The sequence below is a fragment of the Monopterus albus genome, unplaced genomic scaffold, assembly GCF_001952655.1.
Source record: "Monopterus albus unplaced genomic scaffold, M_albus_1.0 scaffold36.1, whole genome shotgun sequence".
Taxonomy (NCBI): Eukaryota; Metazoa; Chordata; class Actinopteri; order Synbranchiformes; family Synbranchidae; genus Monopterus; species Monopterus albus.
Window position 1 is genome coordinate 625,023 of NW_018127916.1, and position 25,565 is coordinate 650,587.

General features: G+C 39.5%; 3 protein-coding genes across 9 annotated transcripts in view; 1 reads left to right on the plus strand and 2 right to left on the minus strand.

Moving 5' to 3' along the window:
- The window catches only part of stau1 (staufen double-stranded RNA binding protein 1), an 8,576-nt gene extending 3,361 nt beyond the window's left edge, over nucleotides 1-5,215 (plus strand). For 2 of the 5 annotated variants that reach the window (XM_020598024.1, XM_020598025.1), the window contains exons 3-15: nucleotides 475-596; nucleotides 701-857; nucleotides 952-1,108; nucleotides 1,219-1,390; nucleotides 1,484-1,579; nucleotides 1,748-1,960; nucleotides 2,044-2,187; nucleotides 2,299-2,445; nucleotides 2,528-2,603; nucleotides 2,707-3,026; nucleotides 3,119-3,241; nucleotides 3,986-4,065; nucleotides 4,481-5,215. In XM_020598024.1, coding sequence (XP_020453680.1) covers nucleotides 475-596; nucleotides 701-857; nucleotides 952-1,108; nucleotides 1,219-1,390; nucleotides 1,484-1,579; nucleotides 1,748-1,960; nucleotides 2,044-2,187; nucleotides 2,299-2,445; nucleotides 2,528-2,603; nucleotides 2,707-3,026; nucleotides 3,119-3,241; nucleotides 3,986-4,065; nucleotides 4,481-4,568 — 1,895 coding nt within the window. In that variant the 3' untranslated portion in view covers nucleotides 4,569-5,215. The remainder of the gene's footprint in view (nucleotides 1-474; nucleotides 597-700; nucleotides 858-951; nucleotides 1,109-1,218; nucleotides 1,391-1,483; nucleotides 1,580-1,747; nucleotides 1,961-2,043; nucleotides 2,188-2,298; nucleotides 2,446-2,527; nucleotides 2,604-2,706; nucleotides 3,027-3,118; nucleotides 3,242-3,985; nucleotides 4,066-4,480) is intronic. The other 3 variants (XM_020598026.1, XM_020598027.1, XM_020598028.1) reach the window with 3 other exon arrangements.
- A 2,119-nt stretch (nucleotides 5,216-7,334) lies between these two features.
- LOC109958994 (uncharacterized) lies at nucleotides 7,335-9,951 on the minus strand. 2 transcript variants are annotated; one of them, XM_020598012.1, is made up of 4 exons: nucleotides 9,251-9,951; nucleotides 8,360-8,477; nucleotides 7,836-8,127; nucleotides 7,335-7,751 (listed from the first exon to the last, which is right to left on the minus strand). In XM_020598012.1, the coding sequence occupies exons 1-4, from the start codon at nucleotides 9,883-9,885 to the stop codon at nucleotides 7,384-7,386; spliced, it is 1,413 nt and encodes a 470-aa protein (XP_020453668.1). In that variant the 5' UTR covers nucleotides 9,886-9,951; the 3' UTR covers nucleotides 7,335-7,383. The 2 variants fall into 2 exon arrangements, with proteins under 2 accessions (XP_020453668.1, XP_020453667.1); XM_020598011.1 differs by having other exon boundaries at nucleotides 7,335-8,127.
- A 6,178-nt stretch (nucleotides 9,952-16,129) lies between these two features.
- Nucleotides 16,130-25,565, minus strand: part of kcnb1 (potassium voltage-gated channel, Shab-related subfamily, member 1) — a 29,599-nt gene continuing 20,163 nt past the window's right edge. For both annotated transcript variants that reach the window (XM_020598176.1, XM_020598177.1), the window contains exon 3: nucleotides 16,130-21,620. In XM_020598176.1, the coding sequence (XP_020453832.1) occupies nucleotides 19,701-21,620 (1,920 nt within the window). In that variant the 3' untranslated portion in view covers nucleotides 16,130-19,700. The remainder of the gene's footprint in view (nucleotides 21,621-25,565) is intronic.

The window sequence follows — 25,565 nt, forward strand, 5'->3', positions numbered from 1 at the left end:
GAGTGTCACAGCAAAGGGTCTGAATACTTATGACCATGTGATATTTCAGTTTTTCTTTTTCAAAAATGTGAAAAATTCTGTGTTTTTCTGTCAATATGGGGTGCTGTGTGTACATTAATGAGGAAAAAAATGAACTTAAATGATTTTTGCATATGGCTGCAATATAACAAAGAGTGAAAAATTTAAGGGGGTCTGAATACTTTCCGTACCCACTGTATATTGGATTCCTTGCATTTTAAACTCATCCCACATATATCCATCAAAATGTACATATTTATGGAGGGATATCTACAGATCATAGCCATTGCATTTGAAATATTATAAATTTTTATGCTCATTTGTTTCAGAAGTTCTTGCATATCTCTCTTGACTGTGTTTGTCCTCAGACTTTAGGAATAGGAGCAACCTTTTGCAATTGTGTTAAAAATCATGCCTACTTAAATGTAAAAGCTTTGGGTATTTTTGTTGTTATAGTATCTAACATGGCAAACCCTAAAGAGAAGACCCCCATGTGTTTGGTGAATGAGTTAGCCCGTTTCAACAAAATCCAACCTGAGTATAAGCTGCTCTGTGAGCAAGGACCAGCTCACTCCAAGGTACAGTAAGAGTACGAACTACCCTATGATGTGATTTCATCAATGCTGCTGTCTTTATCACAAGTTCATGGTAGTAAGAAGATATAATGTTTTTCCTCTGTCAGATTTTCTCAGTGAGGCTCACTCTGGGAGATCAGCACTGGGATGCAGAGGGGACCAGCATCAAGAAAGCCCAGCATTCTGCTGCTGCTGCTGCCCTTTCTGAGACAACACTTCCGAAGCCCACTGTGAGGACACCCCGTAACACAGGCAAGAACTCAGGTGGGCTGTTCCCACTGGCTCTGTCGCTGCCTCATCCTTGTACTCATTCTTGTATCTTTCACTTTTGTTGTTTTTATGTGTGTTGGTTTTATAGCAGATGGCATAACACATACCATGGAGTTGAATGCATTATGTATGAAGCTTGGTAAAAAGCCTCTTTATAAACCCATTGACCCATACCCGGGGATGAGACCACCAAACTTCAGCTACAATGTCCGGGCTCCAGGGCCTTACCAGCGCTCTATGCAACAGTGAGTTTCCCTCACTTGAAAGTTAGATGACCATTTTGTCCTAATGTTATATTATATAATTCTTTTTTTGAAGATGGAAATGTTTGCATTTGACTTTCTTCTGTGTCCAGGTACTACTATCCCTTTCCTCCAGTAGGACCAGTGACATACCACATGGAGCTTTCCATCGGAGGCCAGCAGTTTTTCGGGAAGGGACGCACGCGGCAGTTAGCCAAGCATGATGCTGCTGCCAAGGCCCTGAAAGTGCTCCAGAAGGAGCCAATACTTCAGCAGTTGCCAGTGGTGAGAAAGGAGGCGCACACAGTGTGAAGTAATGCAAGTTTATTCTGACTTCTTGCTTTTCTGTTTTTAAATATACAATTCTGCTCTTGACAGATGAATGGAGAGCCTGAGGAGGAGAACCTCAACAAATCAGAAATTAGTCAAGTGTTTGAAATTGCACTTAAGCGCAACTTACCTGTCAACTTTGAGGTTATTTTTACATTTCTTTTTATAAATTTTAAAAGGAATACATTATTTCATTAATGTGTAGATAACATGCATGGCATTGCCCAGGTTCTTACCCAGTTCAGTTATGGAACATCAGCGCTTCTCCACATCTTAATTTGCAAGTCTTGATTCCCTCCCCCCACCCCCCAGGTTTTAAAGGAAGAAGGCCCTCCACACATGAAGAGTTTTGTAGTGCGTGTTATTGTTGGGGAGTTCACTGGAGAGGGTGAGGGAAAGATTAAAAAGATAGCCAAGAAGCTTGCAGCAGCAGCAGTGCTGGGGGAGTTGAAGAAGTTACCCCATATACCCAGCGTGGAAAAGACGCTGCCACGCATCAAAAAGAAAACCAAATCCATCATCAAGGTAGTGCAGGTAGTGGACTGAGGATAATCAATACAGACCTAAAGAGTCTTCATTAAATATTGATTAATCTGTCACACCTACAGCTGCAGACCAGCCCAGAGTATGGTCAGGGTATGAATCCCATCAGTCGCTTGGCTCAGATCCAGCAAGCCAAGAAGGAGAAGGAGCCAGAATACAGCATTGTGACTGAGAGAGGTCTACCACGGCGCAGGGAGTTTGTCATGCAGGTAAGCCAGCAGCAGCCTAGGTATGCTGGTTTCATGGCTTATGCAGTATCTGGCTCCGTTTTCCTTTGCATATTAATTTCTCACCCATTTGGTTTTTTTGATCTGGTACAGGTGACTGTGTGTGGCCAGTCTGCAGAGGGAATGGGACCTAGCAAGAAGGTGGCCAAGAGGAATGCAGCAGAGAAAATGCTGGAGCTTTTGGGATATAAAGTGCCTCAGCCTCAGCCCCCTAAACCGGCACTCAAAACTGATGAAAAGGTACTTTTATTAACCAAGTCTTATAAACATAACACAGGCAAGATATTGTGTTAAACTTGCATATTGTTTTTGTATTAATTAGACCCCAGTGAAAAAACCTGGAGATGGTCGGAAAGTGACCTTCTTTGAACCCGGCTCTGTAGAGGAGGTGGCTTTGGGTTAGTTTTTTTTTTTTTTTAGTGGTCATACTGTACAATCTATCATTTTATTTTTGTTAATGAATGTGATTTAGAATGTGTGGTGTTCTGTTTTTCATCTAAGGTTCCAAGGAGGAAGACTTCCGCCTGCCTTACCTGAGCCCCCAGCAGCTGCCTGCAGGTATCCTGCCCATGGTGCCTGAGGTGGCTCAAGCAGTCGGGGTCTGCCAAGGATCCCAGGTCAAGGATTACAGTCGAGCTCTGTCCAACCCAGGCAAGGCCACAATTACTGCCATGATTGCCAATGAGCTGCTTTATGCAGGCACATCCCTGACCGCTGAGACTATCCTGAAGAACAAAAATAACCTGAACCAACTGCCCCACGGACCCCTCACCAGGCCCTCGGAACAGCTCAGCTACCTTGCATCTGTGCAGGGTCTGCAGGTAACTGTGTTCTGCTTTAATAAACAAGACCATGCAGCACATGCAAAAAAGAGTTTTGTTTTTTATCACTGAATGATTTTATTTGCCTGCAGGTGGAATACAAAGATTTTCCAAAAAACAATAAGAATGAGTTTGTGTCACTCATCAACTGCTCCTCTCAGCCACCACTCATCAGTCATGGGATTGGGAAAGACGTAGAATCCTGTCATGATATGGTGAGTATTTAGTTCAAAAACTGCTAAATGCATGTTCATGATTTAATACTCTAACAATCTAATGACTATGAAGAATGACTGTAGAAAAGACAAACACTGAGCCAAAAGCCACTGTAAACCTTTAGTATAGTAGGGGTTTGGATACCTCAGCAGTGACTAGGAAATATTGCAAATGTGTGCTGAAAGTTTAATTTAGTTGAACTTTAACCCTAGTTGTGCTGATCTTTGTGCATGCAGCCAATCATTGTTGACCACTGTATGAACTGATACGAAACTAGTTAGCCTACTGAATTTCCCAAACTGTCAAATAACATATGACCCTCATATCCAGATCAGACAAAGACAGGCAACCTAGTTAACTTATGAAACAGCAGCATGCAACTACCACTACTAAGATTGTTTTTATATATAGTGTTTGAGCCTCTAGTGTAGTGATCTACTGCTAGCAACATTAGCATTGTAGCTAAAAAAGTGCCACTTTGTACATCACCCCTAGGAGTTTCTACTTCAGTTTCTTTGCCAACCAGTGTAGACTGTGCAGCCTTAACACATAGCTAAAGCAGATGTTTTCAAATTGGAAACTATAGTATACAGAGTCACTGCTTCCTGAGCATCAGCTCCTTTTTACAGTACATGCTCCCAAGACAATATAACTCTTATTTCACAAGTGACTACTTTAGTGAGTAGCAGTTGCCTGGTGAAATTGATCACTGCAGTAACCTGAACTGTTCTTCACCTCCACAGGCTGCACTTAATATACTGAAGCTACTCTCAGAGTTGGACCAGCAGTCAAATGAAAGGACAGGAAATGGACCAGTCTCTGGGTAAGCTATGGCACTTTCTCACCCAATACCAGTCAAGTTTGGACACACTGTTCAATTCAAATTAACGGCAAAGTGTGGCCAAACCTTTTACTGGCAGTGTATGTTGTTTGTTTTTGTTTTAAGCTCAGCCACAATAAACATGCGTCAGTCTCAGTCTGTCATAATTAAATGCTCCTTCCAGTTGTGTAGTATTCTACACTGTTATAGGAGTGCAATGCTAACTTTTTGGAGTACTCGTAAAATCAAAGATGTTCCATTTAGAAGATCCTTATTTTATTGTTTTATTCAGCACACACGTTAAAGACTTGCATGGAATTTGTAGCTTAAATTGGATAAACTGTTGAATGTGAACACAGTTATTTAGGGGCTGATTTAATTGTTGGCAGTGACACGAAATCTGACTGGTTTTCCACAGGTGTGGCAAGCAGGAAATCGAAAGTGATTTGCAACTCAAACAGGCTAACTCAAGCACATTGACACAAACCCTGGATGGCACCATTTAGATGATCAGGTTTGGTTGTCTGTAAAAGCACTAGAGAAAACTCAGACACTGTGTTCTTAGTTTTAGAAGGCTACAGGAAGCTTTGTGCACTGTAGTCTGGAAACAAACACTGTTAATATTCAATGTTCACAGTTAAACAAGATTGATAGGAAAATGTTTCTTCTTCTTGATGTTGTTTAATTGTATTCAGTATTTATTTTGTTGCTTTGTAGAAAAAGTGGCTGCATCCTAGGCAACGAGTTGGGGGTTTATTTGGCAGAAAAAAAAAGATGAAGCAATTAACTGTGAACTTATTTCCTCTCTGTGAGACCTGCTAACTCTTGCTTTTAAGTGTTTTATGTATTACGCCCCGCTGAGGTAGTTAACATTTTGTTATAGTTTGGGCCTCATCTTTGTCTAGGGTGCAGCATTCAAACCTGATTTTTTCTAGAGTGCTTTACATCAACAACCACCACCAGTCAAGTGTTACTGACTTTACCATGTAGGGGTGGAAAGAATTTGTGATTGTCATGTGGCTGTCTCTGCTGTGTGTGAGAGGGATGGTTTCAGTTTTCCTAATATTCCCTCATCCTCACTTATGTGAACCTCCCTTCTTTCCCCGCTCCCCATGGTAATTAAACGTATGTGCTTATGTGCACAAAACTAAGACTTCCGTTATCTTGTAGTTTTCTTTATCCAACAAGGACACAATACATAACAAAAGTTTAGGTTATCTAGAACTGGGCTATAATTCAATTTTTTTCATCAACTTTTGGTTGTATCATATTGTGGATATTTAATCTTTTTTTTAAGTATTTTACAAAATGTTGTCCAAATGTATGAGTCCAAGTGAGCTATGAATAAAACCTATCAAAATAAATGAGATTTCGGTCAGGTAAGTGCATTTAGTGGTCCCTCTCAGCGCAATGGTGCTTGCAATATGGACAAGGGCCTGTCACAGGAGAGGGGGTGTTCTACCTTTGGCCTGCTACAGTTGGGTATGGGCTTTGGGCTGAGACGTTTCTTTATAATGGGCTTCGGTGAGCTAGCTGGGCATTGGCGACATCCAGTTATGCTTTTATCCCAGTAGGACAACTCTTAGAGGGCCAGGCCTATACACAATAGAACGATGGTTATGTACTGTAACCCAAGCTTCTATGAGTATAAGCATATTGAGCAAATCGCTGCCTGACATACCAAAATGAGAAAAGATGGTAAACTAACGGGCTAGGGCTAACTTCTATTGCAGTTAGGGGTGGGAACAATGACAAATTTTCATACATGAGTACTGTCAGATGTTTGACAACATGTATACTTTATTTCCACCTGGTAGCCTAGTTATGTGAACAGTGGTGACTGCAGCCTTATTCCCATACGCACTGCGTGTACATTTCTTAATTATCTTGCTCAAGTATTAGGCCACTGCATCTGGGGGCCATTGCATGAGCAACATATGTAGTTTCAAAGGAGCTATCCAGTATATCACATCACACCCCTAAAGTGGATCACATCAAGTCTACTCCCTAATGTGAGTCCTGCGCAACTTGGTGTGAGTAACAGCAGACACACTGACTTCATCTATTGTCAGTAATGCCTAAAACATAATCAGGAAGTGCAGAGTATTTGCTCACGAGTAGCATTCGTGTTATTTTGTGGACTAATTACTGTGTGGATTTAACTGTCTGATTAGTCATTACCAAGCACCGGCTGGAGCGCACCTCTTCGGTGCAACGCTAGTCATTGTGTGGAAAGTTGAAATAGGAGGTGTTGAGAAGAGAGGGGCTGTTGAATTGCTCAAAGTGAGTGTGTGCGCTGCACTAACTCCAAGCTGTGCATGGCTCACGCCATTATGGGAAAATACAGTAGCTTATGGCTTCATAAGGAAAAAAATACAACATGTTGTAATAATGAGGAAAATCTCATTTTAACTTGAACGCATCTCATTCGAACAAGTATCTTGTTATAACAGAGAGCTAGGTTTACTAACTGGACAGTTGCACAGTGAGCTGAAACTCATTATAATAAGGCTCTGTGAGGCTGAGAGGAGTTGCCTGCTCAGTTCATTCTTTGTAGATGAATCTATGAGACTCCATTCACATTGGCATTTGATATATTATTGGTAAAATATCCATTGTAGCTTATTTAACGTTTCCCTCAGCACAGGTTCATTATGTGCATTTCTACTGTACAAGTGTTTCCGTTTTATGTGATTGTACTATAACATAAAAATGTCTTGTGAACATGGTCTAATCAGAGAAATATTGTAGTTTTTAGTCTACCATATCTATCTTACCACTTGCATTCCATGTTGAGATTGTACAGGGACTGTACTATCTTGAGCTTTATATACATATACATACAGTATTGTTCAAAATAATAGCAGTACAATGTGACTAACCAGAATAATCCAGGTTTTTAGTATATTTTTTATTGCTACATGGCAAACAAGTTACCAGTAGGTGCAGTAGATTCTCAGAAAGCAAACAAGACCCAGCATTCATGATATGCACGCTCTTAAGGCTGTGCAATTGGGCAATTAGTTGAAAGGGGTGTGTTAAAAAAAATAGCAGTGTCTGCCGTTGACTGTACAAACACAAAACTATTTTGTACAAACGTTTTTGTTTCTAGGATTTAGCAATCCTGTGAATCACTAAACTAATATTTAGTTGTATGACCACAGTTTTTTATAACTGCTTCACATCTGTGTGGCATGGAGTCAACCAACTTGTGGCACCTTTCAGCTGTTATTACACTCCATGATTCTTTAACAACATTCCAAAAATAAACTGCACAGCAGTAAGTGAAGTAACATTTAGCTCCATATTAACTAACGACGTTTAAATGTTGTGCTTAACTAATGGCCCATTTTGGTAGTTAACCAAGATGCAGGCAACTGTGTAGAGCTGATTGATGCTACCTGAGAATGACATCGGGATTACTGTACTGAAGATCTTGTGGTCCTTCACCCTTTGAATGAGTTGCTCAACATGGACTCTCAGTCTTACAAGAGACGGTGCCTCCCTGACTTCTGGCACAGGCAGCTGTGCTGGATTGGACAGGAAGGCATGTGTGTAGACCTTACAGGGCACACAGTCCTCAAAAAGGAAACCCTTGTCTACCATGATGGCTGTTGTTGGACTGATAAGAGACAAGATGCCAGACTGCTTCAGGATCTCTTTATCACTCATCGAACCTGTGTAAAGAGCTGACACAAAGGTCGTTGCCCCATGAGGCGCCATTCCAATCAACCCTTTAAAGGTGCTGTAAGATTTGTAGACACACAAATCACCATTCTGATGGAGGAGGGAGTCTGATGTTAGGCAACGTAGTTCAATACAGTTCAACACCACTTGTGTATCTGAGCAGTTTTTGAAAACATCTGGCAGCTGAGCCTTTACTGCCTCCTCAGACATCCAAATTCCCACAGCTCCAAGTACAGTGTAAAGAAAGTCAGCCCATGTTGTTATGATGGAACTCACTCTTGACGGGTGGATTCCAAACCTGTGGGCCAGATCGTTCTGCATCAGACCCATCGACAGATAGGTCATGAACAGAAAAAACTCATCGATGGGTTGCATAGACTGTAAACAGAAGAACAGTACAGTACATTTTAGATACATTTACTTTCAGGTTACACAGACAAACCATTACCTGACAAGTTAAACCTAGCACAAACATAATGGAAGACACTTCAAGATGGTGACTTGTACACACTGAGAAACCTGACAACTATAATGTATTATAAAGCAAAACAATTAACTGGGAATTACATTTTCCACTTCCTAAGGACAACATTAAAAAAATAGAATATACCGTTGCACTGCCAGGGTGCGGGACAGCAGTCTTCGCTGCCCTTGTCAACCACACAATTTTGTTTGCTGCCGGCTCGATCTGCCTCCAAAAGGCCATCAGGTGAGCATAAGTTGCAAACCTGTGGGGCAAATGTAAATGTGTTACATGTGCACTTAACTGTACAGTACACAGTGAAAGGCCAATGACAGTATTGGCAGACCATATGTGAGAGACCAGTATGTTGTTTTGAGGAGGAGGAAGATAAAAGATTTTCATTCATTCTTCAATCACAGGATATTTATTACAGTGTTTCACGCTGTCCCTGATCTTTGTGGCAGAAATGTACATTGACATGACTGCAAAAAGTAACAAATGAATTGCATCATAGTTTAAATTTTATCAATACAATGATATAGAGGTGTAGTAATTAACAGCCTTTCTGAAGGGTAAATAAAAGTGTGTAATCCATACCATGGTTTAACATTTCCAAGTTTGTTTTCACTATGGGATGTACACAGAGTAGTAAGAAACAAACACAGCAGTGCTCATCCAAGGTATGGCGGAATACCAATATAGGCATCAAGTAAATGTGAACGAATGTTTCTTAAATAGGTTATCTATTAAGTATAAACTAATCACATAAGGTCAGTGATCATTTGTGAATGAGTAACAGAAGTTCAGAATCAGAATCCGCTTTTTTTTTGGCCAGGTTTGTAGGACACACGAGGAATGTGACTTTGGTACAGCGGCTCTCAATGTGTACGTACACATCAACAAGCAAAGGAATGTGCATTAGGTAAGCCTATGAAACATCTTACAGCAATTCATGCATTAACTTACATCATCATTGAACATATGATTTATAGCCTCGAATCCAGCTAGAAATGTTGAAGAAATTACATTTTAACTTACCTTGTGTAAAACCTTATGTCATCATCGGAAGCTGAAAATCGCTCCAATCCGAACTTGTTGCCGACAACCCTTTTTTCTATTTGTCCCCGTAACCTTTCTATCTGCGCACAGAGACGATCAGTGAGTGCCGTAGGTTCAGCGGTGGAGCAGTAGTTATGATCGTTGTGTTCTACATCCATTGGGGGGTCATCATTTTGGTCTCCGTCGGCCTGTGAGACAGGAGGGGTGAAGTTGTTCCACTGAAAAAGCACCGGGACGGCGCCATTTTTCAGTTGCCTGGCTGAAGTCGGTGACTCTATTAAGTCTGTACTCTTAAAGTGTCGGCTGCAGACTCTTGTTTGCTTGTTGATAGTAAGGTTGTTTCGCCGAATATTAGCTAGCCACCTCTTCTGCAGTTCTTTGTCTTTGGGAAACACGTGGAAACTCATAACAGAGTTGAACCTGGCAGAAGCAGTACACATTGGGACACAGCAGTGATGGCAGCAACCACTGTCCTCTCGTCTTTGAAGTTTAATTACTTTCACACTTTTAGAGCTCATGGCAAAACGCAAAAAAACTTCGAACGTCCAATAAAAACAAGATTTTTTTTTCATATAAAAACAATAAAACAGCACAACGGTGTAGCATGCAAACATTAGGAAGCTACCCGAGATTTCACCGGAAATACGCCAGACTCCTCTTCTTCTTCTGCTGCTGCTGCTGCTGCTGCTTCTTCCTCTAATAGTTTTCCGGCAGGCTTTGCACTGCATGGTGTAATACTGCCCTCCTACCCGTGGAGTGCACATATGTTCAAATTTCTTCTCCATTGAGTGGGAATTCTTTTCAGAGGTAAACAAACTCTGTATAGCTGCTATTAAATGTTTTTTATAAATGCACTAAATTTACCATGTCACATTATTTAGCAAATTTAACAACAAAATAATGGATATTTTATGTGCAGGTGTTGGTGGTTAGGGGTTGTTCAAGGCAAATCATAGGCTACTTTTTCATCTCTGTCCATTCAAAACATTCGCCAACACTCAAAAATTACAAGAATACAATGAGAGAATGTGAGTGAATTAAATGAGAATGCCAGATTATTTTTTTCTGAAATGTATGTTGTGGCCATATGGTCAATGATGGGCATACAAGTCTTGACTAATTCAACCTCTTCAGGTCATGGGCCAGAAACCTATGGGAGTACTACAGCAAACATACAGCAAATTATTTCTTTCTGATAACACACATCAGCGTTTGGTGACTCTCTTTACAGGTGGACAGAGTGGTCAGGCTGTATAGAGCCATGCAGGGCCACAGTTTGCCAGCAAAGCAGGACCGTGCTACAGTTGCATGGTGGTTGCACGAGCAGACTGTTTGTCAAAACAAGTGCAGTGGCACAACTCACTTGGTGAGAGAAATCTAGTTTGATTCTTCCACAAATTTACCACTTTGCTCATACATGACCATTATATAATTCTCTAGTGTTCTTTAAAAACATATTTGGGTCATATTTGTAAAATTGGCAAACTTTATTAAGCTTAAAGCTATGGTGTGAAGCATTTGACTGGTTTAAAAGATCACTTTGGCCAACACTGTTATTCTAAAGGATAGTTAGACAAGGTTTCCTCAGAGGTTCATTGTCACTGGGACAGTTTGGAATTAGCCTCAAGCAATGTTAAAAAAAGCACCATTCAGTTGTTAACTGACCTGGAAAAGACACAGTAGTGTAAATTGAATATGCAAATAACACATTACATTACTTATTTATATAGTCACATTAGAATACCAGATCAGAAGGCAAATTATTACAGATGTGATTCATCAGTAATTTAAAGAACTGTGATGCGACACTGTTTTGGTATTTTCAGGGAGGATCTTTGGTGAAACAAAGAATCACATGCAAAAATGACAAAATGAGGATATTTTTTCATTGCTTCCTTCTTTTCAAACACTTGTAGATATAGGTCATAATATTCATTACCTTTACTGCACTGACACTGAAGCACTCAGTTAAAAGAGATGATGGTTTTGATAATCACCTCCTGAATAGAGAAAACATTGTTTAAACTGAAAATAGAGCATGAATACTAGCTTGAATTATGCAAGAGGGGTTCAGAAATTTGCAAGTGACCTTATTCTGTTTTGCTCACAAAGATTTATACAGTTGAATGAGTACAGCTATGTTATTGTGACTGTATGTTTCACTGTAAGCGTGATGGTGCTATGTCTGGGTCTGTAGATCTGCAGTATGATTTACTGACACTGCCCATAAAGGTCAAATGTGAAATCTAAAATCACCTGATAAAGTCTATGAGTGAAGCTGTGTTCCTTTCATTTTTTTTCTCTTTCTTGATAAATGTGGCTAAATTATACAAGATGCTAAAACAAGGGTGCAGATTTTCAACTTCTTTCATTCAAACACTGAACATTTTCCCAAAGCATGCTCATTTTAAATGCGTGAGGGCCACGTTGCAACTAGCTTGCAACATATGGTCAGTTGTTATGTTCTTATTATGGGTGCTCCCTCTACAGTCCTAACACTTACCACTGGTGGCTATGGCAACAGCTGGAATAACAAAGACATTACGGACAGCAGTGTTGTTGTAGGGTAACTAATCCAGACAGTCCAGACAAATGTGAAATTACACACTTGTCTTGATATGTTCTCAGCCTTCGTCACTCTTCAGTGCAAGTTGTTTTTGTGTATGTGTGTGAGCACATGTGTCTGCCTGCATGTGTGTTATGTAAAATAGGCAGGTTTGGGGAGTAGTGAACTGCAAATAACTAAACTAGTAGTCTGAACTACTCTTTCTCAGTTACTTTAGTTAACCAAACTAGATTTCTCACTAGAGTAGCTTTGCTGTAGTTTAACTTCTTCCAGGGTGAAGTAATTGGTAGCCTGCAAAGCTACGCTTTCAAAGTAGCTTCCCCAACACTGAAAATAGGCACGGTGTCCAGTTTCAGTTGACCTCTCTGACTAAAGGATATCAGCAGTGTGTGGGAAAAAATAAAGGATGTGGTACAATAATCAAAGATTACTAGGAATTTCCTTATTACAACATCCTATCAGAGCTCTTAGCTCGGGGTATTTCACAAAGATAAAATGAACACAAACAACAATAATATTTTAGTTAGGTTTGACAGTCAAACAATCTTAGTATTTGGATGGCTTCATAATTTCAAACTTGTGTTGTTCATGACATGTTAATGGCCATAAGAGATAGATAAGGTATTTGTTTTGTAAGGTCAGCCAAGAGTTTACTCAACTATGAAATTAGCTTGAGTTCATTTTGCTTATCTGTAAATGGTAACTGGTCTTATACTTGTATAGTGCTTTTCTATGCATTGCAGTGCACTCTAAGCGCTTTCACTTTATTTGCCCATTCACCTCTTCACATTCCCAAGCACTCACGCACTGGTGATATCATCAGGAGCAATTGGACATTCAGTGTATTGCTGAAGAATAGTTCAGCTTGTGGACTGGAGAAACTGGGAATCAAATCGCCAACCTTCCGGTGAGGTGATGGCCTGTTCCACCTCCTGAGCCACAGCTACCCCCTATATGTAAAGACTACACTGCACTATTACACTAACAAATGTAAGGTGAACTTCCTGGATGTTAGTTTTCTTGTGCACAGAAACTTGCAAATGTGTTTATAATGTAATCTGCTCCTACATCTTACATTTTGTCAGAACCAAACCAAAACCAGAAACAGGGTAAAATGGCTAACACCACCTCATTAATTTACATGCTATAACTAGCTTGTTTAATCTGCACAAAAACAAGTGTGAAAATGAGAGCTGCTGCGAGGTGAATTTTGTTGCCATTAGCCTAGAGGTGCACACTGTATGAGCTCATCTCAAACACCATATTTTCAAACTGGACTGACTGGTGATACACTCAATTGGCAGTTTACTAGGCACACCTTAAAAGAAAAAAACTGATGCAGCCTAATCCAGCAGTCCTGCAATAAATCCTTCCTTTGTGAAAGTGATAATGTTCAGATTGTGTTGAAATTGTTTTAAAGAGGTGTTTATTCTAGCTGTTTCCTGCTACTTCCTATATTGTTGCTAACCTAACTGGCTACTGGCTTTAGCATCATACTTAATGTAATCTTCTCATCTAATTTGATTTGATTTGATTTGATTTATTCTTTCAAGCATGTAGAAACAGTTGATATGACAACACACATAATTTTACACATAATCCAATATCAATTTGCTTATACCTAGTACATGCTTGAATGGAGTAGGAAGAATTCATAGCAAGAAACCAAATAAGTGTATTTCCCTAAATGCAAACCTGAACAAGAGCACTCAGAGAGCACATGTACCTCCGCCAAGGCACAACATTTGCTCACACAAATGGGTCCAGAACGAGATCTAGAACAGTATAAAATGTGTCCTAAATCTTTTATCTGGATCAGAGCTGGATATCTTTTAGGGTATGATAGGCAGTTATGCTGTGCATTTTACCTGAACATTTTAGGGTTCTATTTCCATTATATGCCAAGTTAAGTAAAAGCAAATATAATTTTTTTCTGTTATTACATTTTTGGTTGGTGTGGTAAATTACTGAAGGAAAAAGTTTTATGCTACTGACTATATTTTTAACACTTACTAAGTGAAAGTGATTTATTTGTAGATGTCTTTTATTCTGGGGACACACCCTTATCCTAATCATAGCCAAAGGTGGTATGTCTTTGTGTGGACTTGTATTTCAATGAGAAGAGCTTTCACATACTTAAAACATTTACCTGTGCAGCCACCAATGCTGACAATAAGAACATGATTTCAAACCATGGTTCTGGCATCTGCTAAAAGAGATCATGTATAACCCTTAGTTTTATCTATGTTTGAATTTTAGAGGTGAAGTGATGTGTGGAGTATATAGGTTGGCTGTGATGGGTCACATTTTGAGGATTTGTTTGTTTGTCATCCAAGACCACTAATCTACACTCTACCTTTTAGATCAGTAAACCTAGATCCCACAGCTCAGAAGTAGGTAGAGGTAACTGGCTGGGCTTAGGGTGAAGGCTAGCTTCAGATGCGGCAAGGGAAACACGTATATACAAGGAAACAGACTTCACTTCACCCAGATTCTACTCCCAAGTTTGGGGATTAATGCCAACTCTTGCAAAGCTGATGTTGCAGAACTGCCACTAGATGGCCATATTGTTTATCATTTTGACTTGAAAAGAATTCTTATGACCACTAGCAGTCCTCCCTTCCTCCTTCCTGCAGAGGACAGTCTCTCCGGTGGCAGGCAGTGGGAAATCCGTGATGAAGGGCTGTGCAGAGACGTGTGGGGGGGGGCTGGAGGCCTGCTCCTGCCCAGCAGCCCACAGCCTCCTCTTTATCATCCTTCCTTCTGTTAGCCTCCCTCCCTTACATATTTACTCAGAAATATACTGTATATAACAAACTATCTGTGAGCATAATTGCAAACCAGCCACAATACTTACACACTGGTTGTTAAACCAAAGGGTGCTCGTCATTATTCAGTTGTGCATTTTTAGTGTTACAGCCAAACCAAATCGTTTTCAGATTAGTGCTACTTCATGTAAGTATTTTATTATTATGGCTGAACGTGTGCCATTAAAAATCTTATTCCATAGTTAGACTGTTTTGTTCTTACTTATTTAACTGTCCTTACTACATAACATAAACCTTAGTACAAATATTCCTATTTTGTTGTGTACCAAAACTTTAAATTACCTGTAAAATGAGAGTCAGCAATTCCTAATCAAAATGTAAAGTGATCTGATTTATTTCATTTTGAATCATCCAACCGAAATGTTGCTTAAGAAATAGGAAATATCTGGGGACAGTGAGACACTTTTTTTTTTTAAAACATGACAAGTACTGGCTCTGTGTGAATCACAACCAGTCACAACGCCAAAGTTACAACATGCACTGAACAACAGAACATTTATACAGAAACAACAGCATAGAAAGTCAACAGGTAGAAATTTTTTTCTCCTTTTTTACAAAACAGACAGCCTCAGGACCTACAAACAACAATGTATAAGAGCTGGCTAAGGTCATTCGAATATCTTTTTTCAGTTCCCTGGAAACAGTGTACTTTACAAAGACTGATGGCTTAGGCAAAGTTGGGGTCAATTCCACTGAGAGCTTAAGACAGAAAAATTATAGCTTGTGTTTTTAATTTGCACTAGGTTTAATTTGTCTCACGCTGTAATACTGGTTCCCTTTATGGTGTCATATGTGATGTGTGCTTCACTCCATCAAAATATCTTGAATTAATCCCAGTCCTGTAATACAATGTTTAATTCAGAGTGTGTGGAATTGGCCTGCTTGCTAAAGAAATAGTTCAAATTCGGTTTTTTAAAACCACCACTTGTCCTTGAAAATGTCGTGTGCGGTTGTAATAAAAATGAAAAAGACTTCAAGTGCTTTACAGGTAAATTTAGCAGCTAGCGCAACAACCAAATATTAGATTTCAGAGAAGTGCTTTTACTGTAGAGTTAGGAATCTTGTATGGAAAACTTTGTGCTCTTTGTATCAGTAAATGAGGAATAAAACAAGTCACTTTAGAATTTCTCCACAGGGACCTCAGTGAAAATAAAAGCTGTGTTATAGTATCAGAATTTGTTAATTTGAATGTTCCCCTTGGAAATGGAGGTAAAGAGAGATTAAAAATAAAATAAAAACAAAATAATTTGTAAAAATAGCTTTTGTAGTATGGTGGTATCATGTCACAGTATCACAGTCTAGGTATCAAATTACAGCATCATGCTTGATGCTTCCTGCCTTTTCTAAGAATATTAATACTAGCATCAGCATTGTAATACTTGTATGTGTATGTCCGTGCAAATTCTCAGTGGTCCAGGTCATAGTAAGTTGATAAAACGTAGAAAAAAATCATCTAGGCTTGGTTTTAGGTAGGTTTTCTTGGTTTTAGGTAGGTTTTCTACCTAAAACCAAGTCCAGATGATGTTTTTCTATGTTTTTTCAACCTTGTATGTGTATATGCACATGGGTGGAGGTTTGTGTAATATTTGCCCATAACAAATCTCAGTTCTCTACAACAGTGCTTGCTGCCTATTCATGAAACATTGATTGTCATCATTGTTGAGAGATACTTCAGTGAAAATGGTCCCTGACTACCATAAGATAGGAAATCTAAATTATGGGACAGATTCCGTGATCTGAATGCCCTTTAGCCTAGTGCTGAAAAATGAAACTTAATTATCCATTTATTTAATCATGCAATGCACTCAGCAGGGCATGTCTGGCTGAAATTTGTTTCTTCACCACCAGAGAAAACATTCTGAAATCTTCTCGCACAAACAGTTATATTTGGCGGACACTGGCCTTGACTTCTCACAAGCTAAAGATAAATGTGCAATGAAAAGGAACTAACATGAACTTGAGATTGATGTCATTTTAACAAAAGAAAATAAGATGTACTGGACCAAGCTTGTATTTTTTATTATGTTTTCACTGTGGAATTGAACCAGTGCCACCTAATAAAGTGGTATGACAAATTATACATTTATTGAGGAAAGTAAACATATTCTAAGTGAGCAGCCATTCATCTAGATTTTTGAGACCTTGAAATATTTGCAGTCAGTTGTTATGCAATAAGATTTTTTTTTTAATTTTAAAACTAAATCATTTCAGTTTGAAACTCCTTTTTACAGATAAAACCTAAGTTAATATTTAACGACCCTTTTGAGGGTGATTGTTTTTCTTGTTCTCCTTGTGAACGTAGCTTTTTCTTTAGTTTATCTCGAACAAAGGGCAATAATTAGAATTTTCACTGATGCTTCATAAAGTGAATTGTCATCCATCATTGCCTAATTATTTAATATATGCTACATAAGCTTCATACACTGCTCCTCCCATCCCTTTCTTCTCAGCTGCAAATGGAGCTGCACTTCAAAAATTAAAGTTGTGCCAACCTAATCCTTCTTTCTCATGTAATTAAAATTCTCTTGGAATTAAAATGTCTTACTTCTGCATGTTACAGACAGAACAGCAGATCTTATATAGAGAAAATAAAAGCAGGATTTTCCTGATGTGCTTACATTCATAATGGAAACTGTTCATTATTTTCTATTAAGTGGCAGCCACATTGCTATAATGCTCTGGCTTTGCTGCAGTCACTCACACATACATATACTCACACAGTTTCCTTCTGTCTCTCACAGTCATTGCTATTTCTTTCACTTCTCAGCTGTGGAAGAGCAACATGAAACGGTTCAACTCTGGGTTTAAAACAGGAAATGAAATCAGAGTTTGTGATTAGACTATGTTTCAACCACTTTCTATTGACATTTTCAGCAAATTTCAGTCAACACATACACCTACTGCACATTTAGAATAATGCAATGGCCTCTTTAATAGCATCTTTTACCATTATATTTCTCAGAAAGAACAAAGAAAGCTTTTATTTTGGTCATTTTTGCAGAGCATTCATGTAGTTGGCAGTGTGGTTCTGATAACTGAGTTGTGATAAAAGAAAATATATTCTGCTCTAGATTTTTTTTAAAGGACTTAAAATATTGTGCTTTCACATTTTAAAGTGTAGGGGGAAAGGTTAGCTGTAGGCAATTAATGGCCCGTTTTACTGTAACTCTGCTGATGTTAGCATGATCTTAATGGGTGTGAAGGTTAAATTCAAGGTAGTATGAGTGCTATAAATATCTTTAATTGTCTTACTGTGCTTTTATTGTGCTCATGTTTTTATGTTTTTCAGTTATATAAGACTGTTCCTCTCTCCTGTGTGGCAAAATAAACAGATAACAAGGAAACCACTCTGGACTCCTAACAGCCAAGAAACTAAAACTAATTTATTTTATGTGGAATTATAATTATTTATGGGATGCTACAAATATTTTAGACAAACATTATGTGCAAGGTGCTTGCATCATAATGTCCCATTTACACAGTACTTGTGAATCTGCACACTGAGAAATGGCTCTGCTAACATCTTGTGCATACCCATCATTTTATGGGTGCATGCCTGCTCTGCTTTATGTGTGCTCATACATTACATGTCATTAATCCTCCCCACCCCAATTAATAAACCATTGTGGAGCTGCTGCCAGCCTTTGTGGACAGTTGCAGTCGCCATGGAAACTAAGTGTATCTATGTATCTGGAAAATTTTCTTAGATACCTGTATGTATCTTCTGTGGGTGGGCGTGTGTGCTCATGTGTGGGTTTTATCAGTTCTGGCATTACAAATGATTTATGGGAAAGCCAACTTGGTTTGTCTATTCATTGCTCTTAGTGCTAACTTTGATGGTTAAAGTAGAGATGGATAACTTCCCTGCTGTTGGTATGATCTCTTTGGCTGCTTTCATGTTACGCCAAAGGAAGGCCAATGCATGCTAAACATCTGTTACTTAAATCTAAACCTCATGTCAGTAAACTGTAATCATAAAAAAGAGGAGTTTCTTATAATTTAATTATTTCTTAATATATGAAGGACAAGCAACTCATGATGTTTTTGTATGTTAACTGACTGGGCACATGCATGCTTCATAAATGTGCAGCTTATGCAGCAATTCATATTATAATAGCAAAAATTCTTGGTCCATTGCTATCATCCTTTGAAAATAATACTGAGGAGCTAAGACAATATTCAGTGGTAGCGATGTGAACCTATTGTCTATTCTCACTATGATAGTGGACAGAAAAATACTGTTCAGGAAAAAGCACTAATGGGCCTGTTCCTCTGATAACTGCAGGCTCTGTGCTGAGACATCGAGCCTTATACAGGATTACTCTTCACATATGATTATGACACAGCAGACTAGCAAATCACGTATTCTATAAGGAACATTCTCTTATCTATATAAAAATAAATCAGATAAGACAATCTCAAGAGTGTTTATACATGAATTACTATAAACATTCACACTCTCTCACATACATACACACACATACATATATATGCAGCCATGCACACCCCTACAAATGTAAATGACTAAGGCCAGGTTTGGGAATGGAGAGCATAAGTGAGTAGCTTATAGGCTTCTAGGTCCTGTCCTGTATCTCCAAGACTATAAAATGAACTGCAATGGAACAGTGGGTAGCAGGGATTTTTTCCCTAGAGAATGTAGAAATAAACCTCTGCCGCTAAAATCCATTCATTCAGGCATGTTACACCAGTTTCAACCACTAAACTTGGCTTCTCCAACAACTCTGCCTGGGAATTCTCCTTTGTTTTGTGAGTGTGGAATACTGCTAAAAGGAACAATCTGGAGGAGGGGCAGTGACATTCTCCAATTTAGAAATGTTTGTCTCCCAGAGTATTCACCACATATGATCACACAGAGCTTTCTGCCCAGTGGAATGCTCAGGTCATTTGTGAAATGTTTCGGGGAGATCCATGTCTCCCACTCTTCTTTTGTCTCTGGAGCGCTTTAGTCTGTTTGGTGTCTCTATCACAAATACCCTGGCCCCAGATTCCAGCTTGTTTCTGCTCCATTTGTGTCTCAGAGGCTTTTATCCAAAGTATTTTGACGCCCTCTCTCAACCTTTGGTCTACGCACCATCTCAGGCCCTACATGATTCTCATGAGCTACCCCACGAATTCCTTCAATGGGGAACAAGCAGTTCTGACCCAGTAGTTTCTGGGCTGCTTCTAAATGGTTGGTGCCCCTCTGGAAATTGATGTTGATGCTGCGTTTTGGGCTTGATCCACTCAGCAGACGCTCTGAGGGACTTGTGTCTGAGATGTCGCGGAGGTGCTCATCATCATCCGTATCGGCATCAATGTATTTGCTGATGGAGGAGTCATGAAAGGTGAACACACTTGGGGCCAGGGCAGTGCTCTCCGGGGACTTGGGTGGGGTCCTGCTGCTGGCGGTGGTGTAGACAGAAACTTCAGGGCTTAACAGAGAGTGGTCTGACAGGACTGAGCTATCTGAGAGAGGGGAAGGGCCTGACTCCCCTTCACTGTCTCTTGTGTGGATAAGGTTTTTTGAGGAGTTGCCAGAAAAGAAAAATTTCCTTGTGTTCTCTGAGCACGAGGGCTTTGTGATCGATACAGGAGTCAGCACAGGCTCATGCTCCCCAGTGGTTTGCTGGCCTGTACTTGCCCTGGCTTGCTGGGTCAAAGCTGCAGCCAGACTATGGGAAAACCGACTGCTTTCCTGAAGACCATGGTCTACTGCTGGACTATGGGAGAATCGTGGATTCTCCTGAAAGTCTGTAGCACAACTGATGTAGCTGTCAATGCTGGACAAGCTTTTCATGTCCCCCACTCCTTCTCTGGTTCCTAACCCTGGTGGCCTGTGATCCTGGATGGGCCCCAGTTCTATCTCATTTCTCTGTTTGCCAGCTCTGGAGCCTCTGTCTTTAGCATTGAGGTTGGGTTGTGACTGTGTCTTTGCCATTTGGTTATACATCTCTTCTAGCTTTTGAACATTTAGCCTCTGTGGACTGGTGGCTCGGGCCTTGTTAGGAGAGCCTATCTCCTGGGTGATGAATGAACGGTTTGAACTTGTCTCTGATGCAGCTCTCTTGGAGCTCCATTTCCAACGACTTGGAGAGAGGTGGTTGTCATGAGGCCTGTCACTTTTTTCTACCACCACATCCATCAATTCTGCACTTCGAGCAAATGCCTCTTTCAAGTTCATTGAGACAATGCTACCATTTCTCTTTGCCCTCTCAAGGGCCTCTCTTCGTTTAAGTGCTTTTTCCTGTCTCTTCTGTTCCTTGTAGAATTCAGAGAAGTTATTTACAATAATGGGAATAGGTAGGGCAATCACCAATACTCCAGCTATGCAGCATAACCCCCCTACAATCTTTCCCAGTAAAGTTTTTGGGTAAATATCTCCATAGCCTACTGTGGTCATAGTAATAGTAGCCCACCAGAAAGAAGCTGGAATGCTTTTAAATTTTGTATCCTCCTCGTCCTTCTCAGCAAAAAACACCAGACTGGAAAAGATCATGATACCCATGGCCAGAAAAAGGATAAGCAAGCCCAACTCATTGTAACTCCTCCTCAAGGTAAAACCCAGAGACTGAAGACCTGTGGAGTGACGGGCCAGCTTCAGAATACGCAGGATACGCATGATCCGAAAAATCTGGACCACGCGGCGGACGTTCTGAAATTGCAGCACGCTCTTGTTGGATTCTGTCAAAAAGATGGTTACATAATATGGCAGGATGGCCAACAGGTCAATGACATTCAGAGGGCCCTTAAAGAACTTCCACTTGTTGGGGGAGGAGAGGAAGCGAAGCAGGTACTCCATAGTAAACCAGGCAATACACACAGCTTCCACATGGGCCAGCTGTGGGTTGTCTGTGGTCTGGCCAAACTCGTCTGTGTCCTGCAGCTCAGGAAGTGTGTTCAAAGACAAGGCAATGGTGGATAGCACAATGAAGAGAATGGAGATGATGGCCAGGATCTGAAAGACAAAATTATAAAAGAAATATGTAAGGAAGAGAATAATATCAGATGTGCACTCGTGCACGAGTTTTTTATTTCGATTATTACACCCCATCCAAAGTACACATTCTGTGTGTTTTGATTACAGCATGAAAGTGCTGATAGTAAGTAAATTCCAATAACCTGACAGTGTAAACAAACCTTTGAAAGAGTCAGACTAACTGCGTGATTGGCTGAGAGCTGATGGATTGGATTGGACTGGACCCCTTATTTATTCATGACTCACTTATCAGGATTATCCACGTGTGGGTGTGTTTGAGTGGAAAATACGCTTTGCAACCAACAAACGAGAGGAAAAGCATCACAGAATGCAATATATATGAACTGGTAAACATCTTCTCCAATGTGTCAAATGTTTATGTTTTCAGGCAGTATGTTTTTAGGTGGATGAACATTTTATAATATAAAATGTGGTAAAATCTATTAAATTGGAGTTAGGATGGTTTCATATTAATCAGCTATGGAAGAGTATTAGGGCCACTGCATAAAATTTTTTTTTTTTAATTCTGACTTTATTCTCTGAATTCTGACTTCATTCTCAGAATTCTGACTTAAAATTCAGAATTCTGACTTAAAATTCAGAATTCTGACTTAAAATTCAGAATTCTGACTTAAAATTCAGAATTCTGACTTAAAATTCAGAATTCTGACTTAAAATTCAGAATTCTGACTTAAAATTCAGAATTCTGACTTAAAATTCAGAATTCTGACTTAAAATTCAGAATTCTGACTTAAAATTCAGAATTCTGACTTAAAATTCAGAATTCTGACTTAAAATTCAGAATTCTGACTTAAAATTCAGAATTCTGACTTAAAATTCAGAATTCTGACTTAAAATTCAGAATTCTGACTTGAATGAATGAAGTCAGAATTTTAAAAAAAATTTATGTAGTGGCCCTAATACTCTTCCGTAATCAGCAGGCTCACATGGTCATAAGGACAATACTTACCTGCTGATGTTAAGCAGGCATAATTTTTTCCATATTCACAGTCAAATTTTCTAATTAGCAATATACAAAAAGTACAGCTAAGGCTTACAACAATGGCTTTAGTTTGTTTTTAATTAGGTTCTTAGTCAGTAGGTGAAGAATTGACAAAGTCAAACAACATTACAACAAAACTTAAGTATGCTTAGATAAAAGCTGGATGGTGAATGCAAAAAAAGTGTATTGTTTATTATTTACTACTCACTGTACAGCTAACTATAGACCTGTGGCCACATACAGAGCCCTCATTGTGTCCTCAACCACACTGAACAGACTACCAGACAGGCTGTCTATTTTCTCACAGTGCTGACCCTACTCAGTATCCACTAAATCAGTGACATGGTTAATGTTAGATGAAACAGCTGGGTGAAAAAGCTTTAGGGATCCATCAGTGAACTAGGGTTAAACATTATCTTCATGCTATTTCACAGAGGTTTCACCCTCTAATGGCTTCTCTAAAGTGGAGAGGCCTATCACTGCCTGCCACTCAAACCCCCTGCTGTGACACCGCCGTAAAATCAACTCAAAGAGTAGCATTCAGTTCTGTAGGAGCAGAATGTCCCCAGTAGCAACTGCACTAGGTGATGACTGATTCACAACAGAGTACAGAAGATTGGGAAGTTTGTCAGGAAACAGCAACCTGACACACACACACACACACACACACACACACACACACACACACACACACACACACACACACACACACATACTTCACCAATCATGCAAACAAGCAAGTACGCAGACTACACCTCTTTTATTACTGTATGACAACTAATGTGTCAACCAGTACTCGTGGGGTAAACAAAAAATGATTTCATTCACTTTGAAGTATATTATTCTTGAACATGTTTGATCTGAATACTGTAAGTGACTACCCCGTACACCATAGCAAGAAATACCAGAGGAAATGTTGCACTGCTCTCTAGCCTGTAATATCAACCCCATGTACAACTTAAATAAAAGTTACTTGTGACAATAACCAAAATTATTTTATGTACTGTATATAGTGTGTGTACTTTATTATTAATTACTGTTATGTGCTGTTAATAGGAGACTCTTTGTTCAGATCCATAAATTCACTGACATCACACAACAGACTAAAGGTCAAAGGTCAGATTAAAGAGTTTGTTAGAATATGTACAGTGTCTTCCCTGAAACATTACACTCGCTCTGCAGGGTTAGCAGTCCTGATAAGGCCTCTTACTGGATCAGGTTATATTGAAGGCAGTTTTCAGAACTACTGAAAGAACTATCAAGATTGTTGAAAGAGAGATGAGTGAATTACTAAGTAGAGGGATAAGGGATAAAGTTTTATTGTAATTGAATTGTATTTTCTTTCATATAATTCACAAAAATTACCACTATTAAAATTTGGGTTCTGTAGACACTGAGGGAATTTGTAACAGTGCTATTTGAGTTGTGTAAAAACATGCCAATTCTAAATCCATGCAGTATTCTTTTTAAGGGCTTATTTCTTTACTCATGTAAAATATTCATTTCAGACACTGGCATCTGTATGCACTCCACTGATAACAGTTTTATAAAAAGGTTTCAAAATCAACTTTTCTCAAACATGGGGATACACTGCTCAGAACCAGCAGCTCTCTCTTGATCTTAGTTCTGAGGTTTAAGAGAAGGGCTCCTGTCTGACCTGAGTTATGGTGACTCACAGAGAAACTGTAATCCTAGGGTGTATTGCTTTTATCTTAAACATATATGCTCTGATATTCTGGTTTGCAATCATATAAAGGCTTCAGCACAAGTATTAGATACTAAATATTCTGATTAATAGAGTACACAATTCCATAATGCTGAATCCACCTTTGTGGGAGCCTATAATGCAGTGAACTCATCTTTGATCCAAATGTTGTCCAAAAACTGGATCTACTGGTTGAACACAGTCACCTGTGTACACAAACAAACCACAGCATTGAGCACATGATGCAGGGTTTCCCTATAAATCATCTAGAGGAAATTAAGGCACAGATGCAGAAATTGGTCAATAGCAACAGTTGTTAGGAGATGACTGACAGTGTGGGCCTTTGACAATGGCTAAATAATGTGTAGTAAAACAAATGGCTAAAGAGGCACCTTTATCTAAGACCAATCGCAGCAGGTGGACACTGTTGCTATAGCATCATGGCAGATATGAATAATGACCCTATCTGTTTGTTTTCCCTCCTCCTGCCCTGGAGGGAGTCTATTTGAATCAAGAATCAAGATTTTCATTTGCCATTTATGCATAAACAGACAGTCTAGGCATATAGGAATTGTTGTGCAGGGCTCTCCTAGAGTCAAGTAAAGAGTTTAAAGCCAAAAGAACAAACACCTAGTCTAAATATAAGATCACCCAAGAATACCAAATATTTGATAAAGTTTTGTATACAGGAATAAGATAGCAAGTAAAATGGGGAGTTTCTGATATTGCACATAGTGGAATTGTATATGGTCTTCTACTTAGTAGGGTAATGAGGGGTTATTGCACAGGTTTTTCACATTTTGTATTTGCCATCAGCCTTACTGTGGCAGGAAAAAAGCTGTTGTAAAATCTTCTTCTGTGTGATGATACTGTCCACTCTGCTGTGCCTGAGGCTGTGGGTGCAGTTTTTGTGTCTGAGCAGAGTGTGAGCTGGGTGGAGTGAGTCTCTGATTATGTTCTCTGCTCTTTTACAACAACGCTGTGTGTATAGTGTGTCCATAGCAGGGAGTTTAGTCCCAATTATCCTCTCTGCAGTCTTTATGACCCTTTGAAGAGCCTTCCTCTCTGCCTGTGTGGTGCTACCATACCAGACTGTGATGCCAGTAGTGAGGATGCTCTCTACCAGTCCTCTATAAGCCTGGGTAAGAGAGCAATGGTTCAACCCAGCTTTTCTGAGCCGCCTAAAGAAGTATAGCTGCTGCTGGGCTTTCTTCAC

Coding starts and splice junctions, on each gene's coding strand:
- LOC109958994 (XM_020598011.1), bottom strand. CDS start 9,885: ATGTTTGCATGCTACACCGTTGTGCTGTTTTATTGTTTTTATATGAAA. Junction 8,478..9,250: donor GACATAAGGTTTTACACAAG/GTAAGTTAAAAT, acceptor TTTGCCCCACAG/GTTTGCAACTTATGCTCACC. Junction 8,128..8,359: donor CGCACCCTGGCAGTGCAACG/GTATATTCTATT, acceptor TTCTGTTTACAG/TCTATGCAACCCATCGATGA.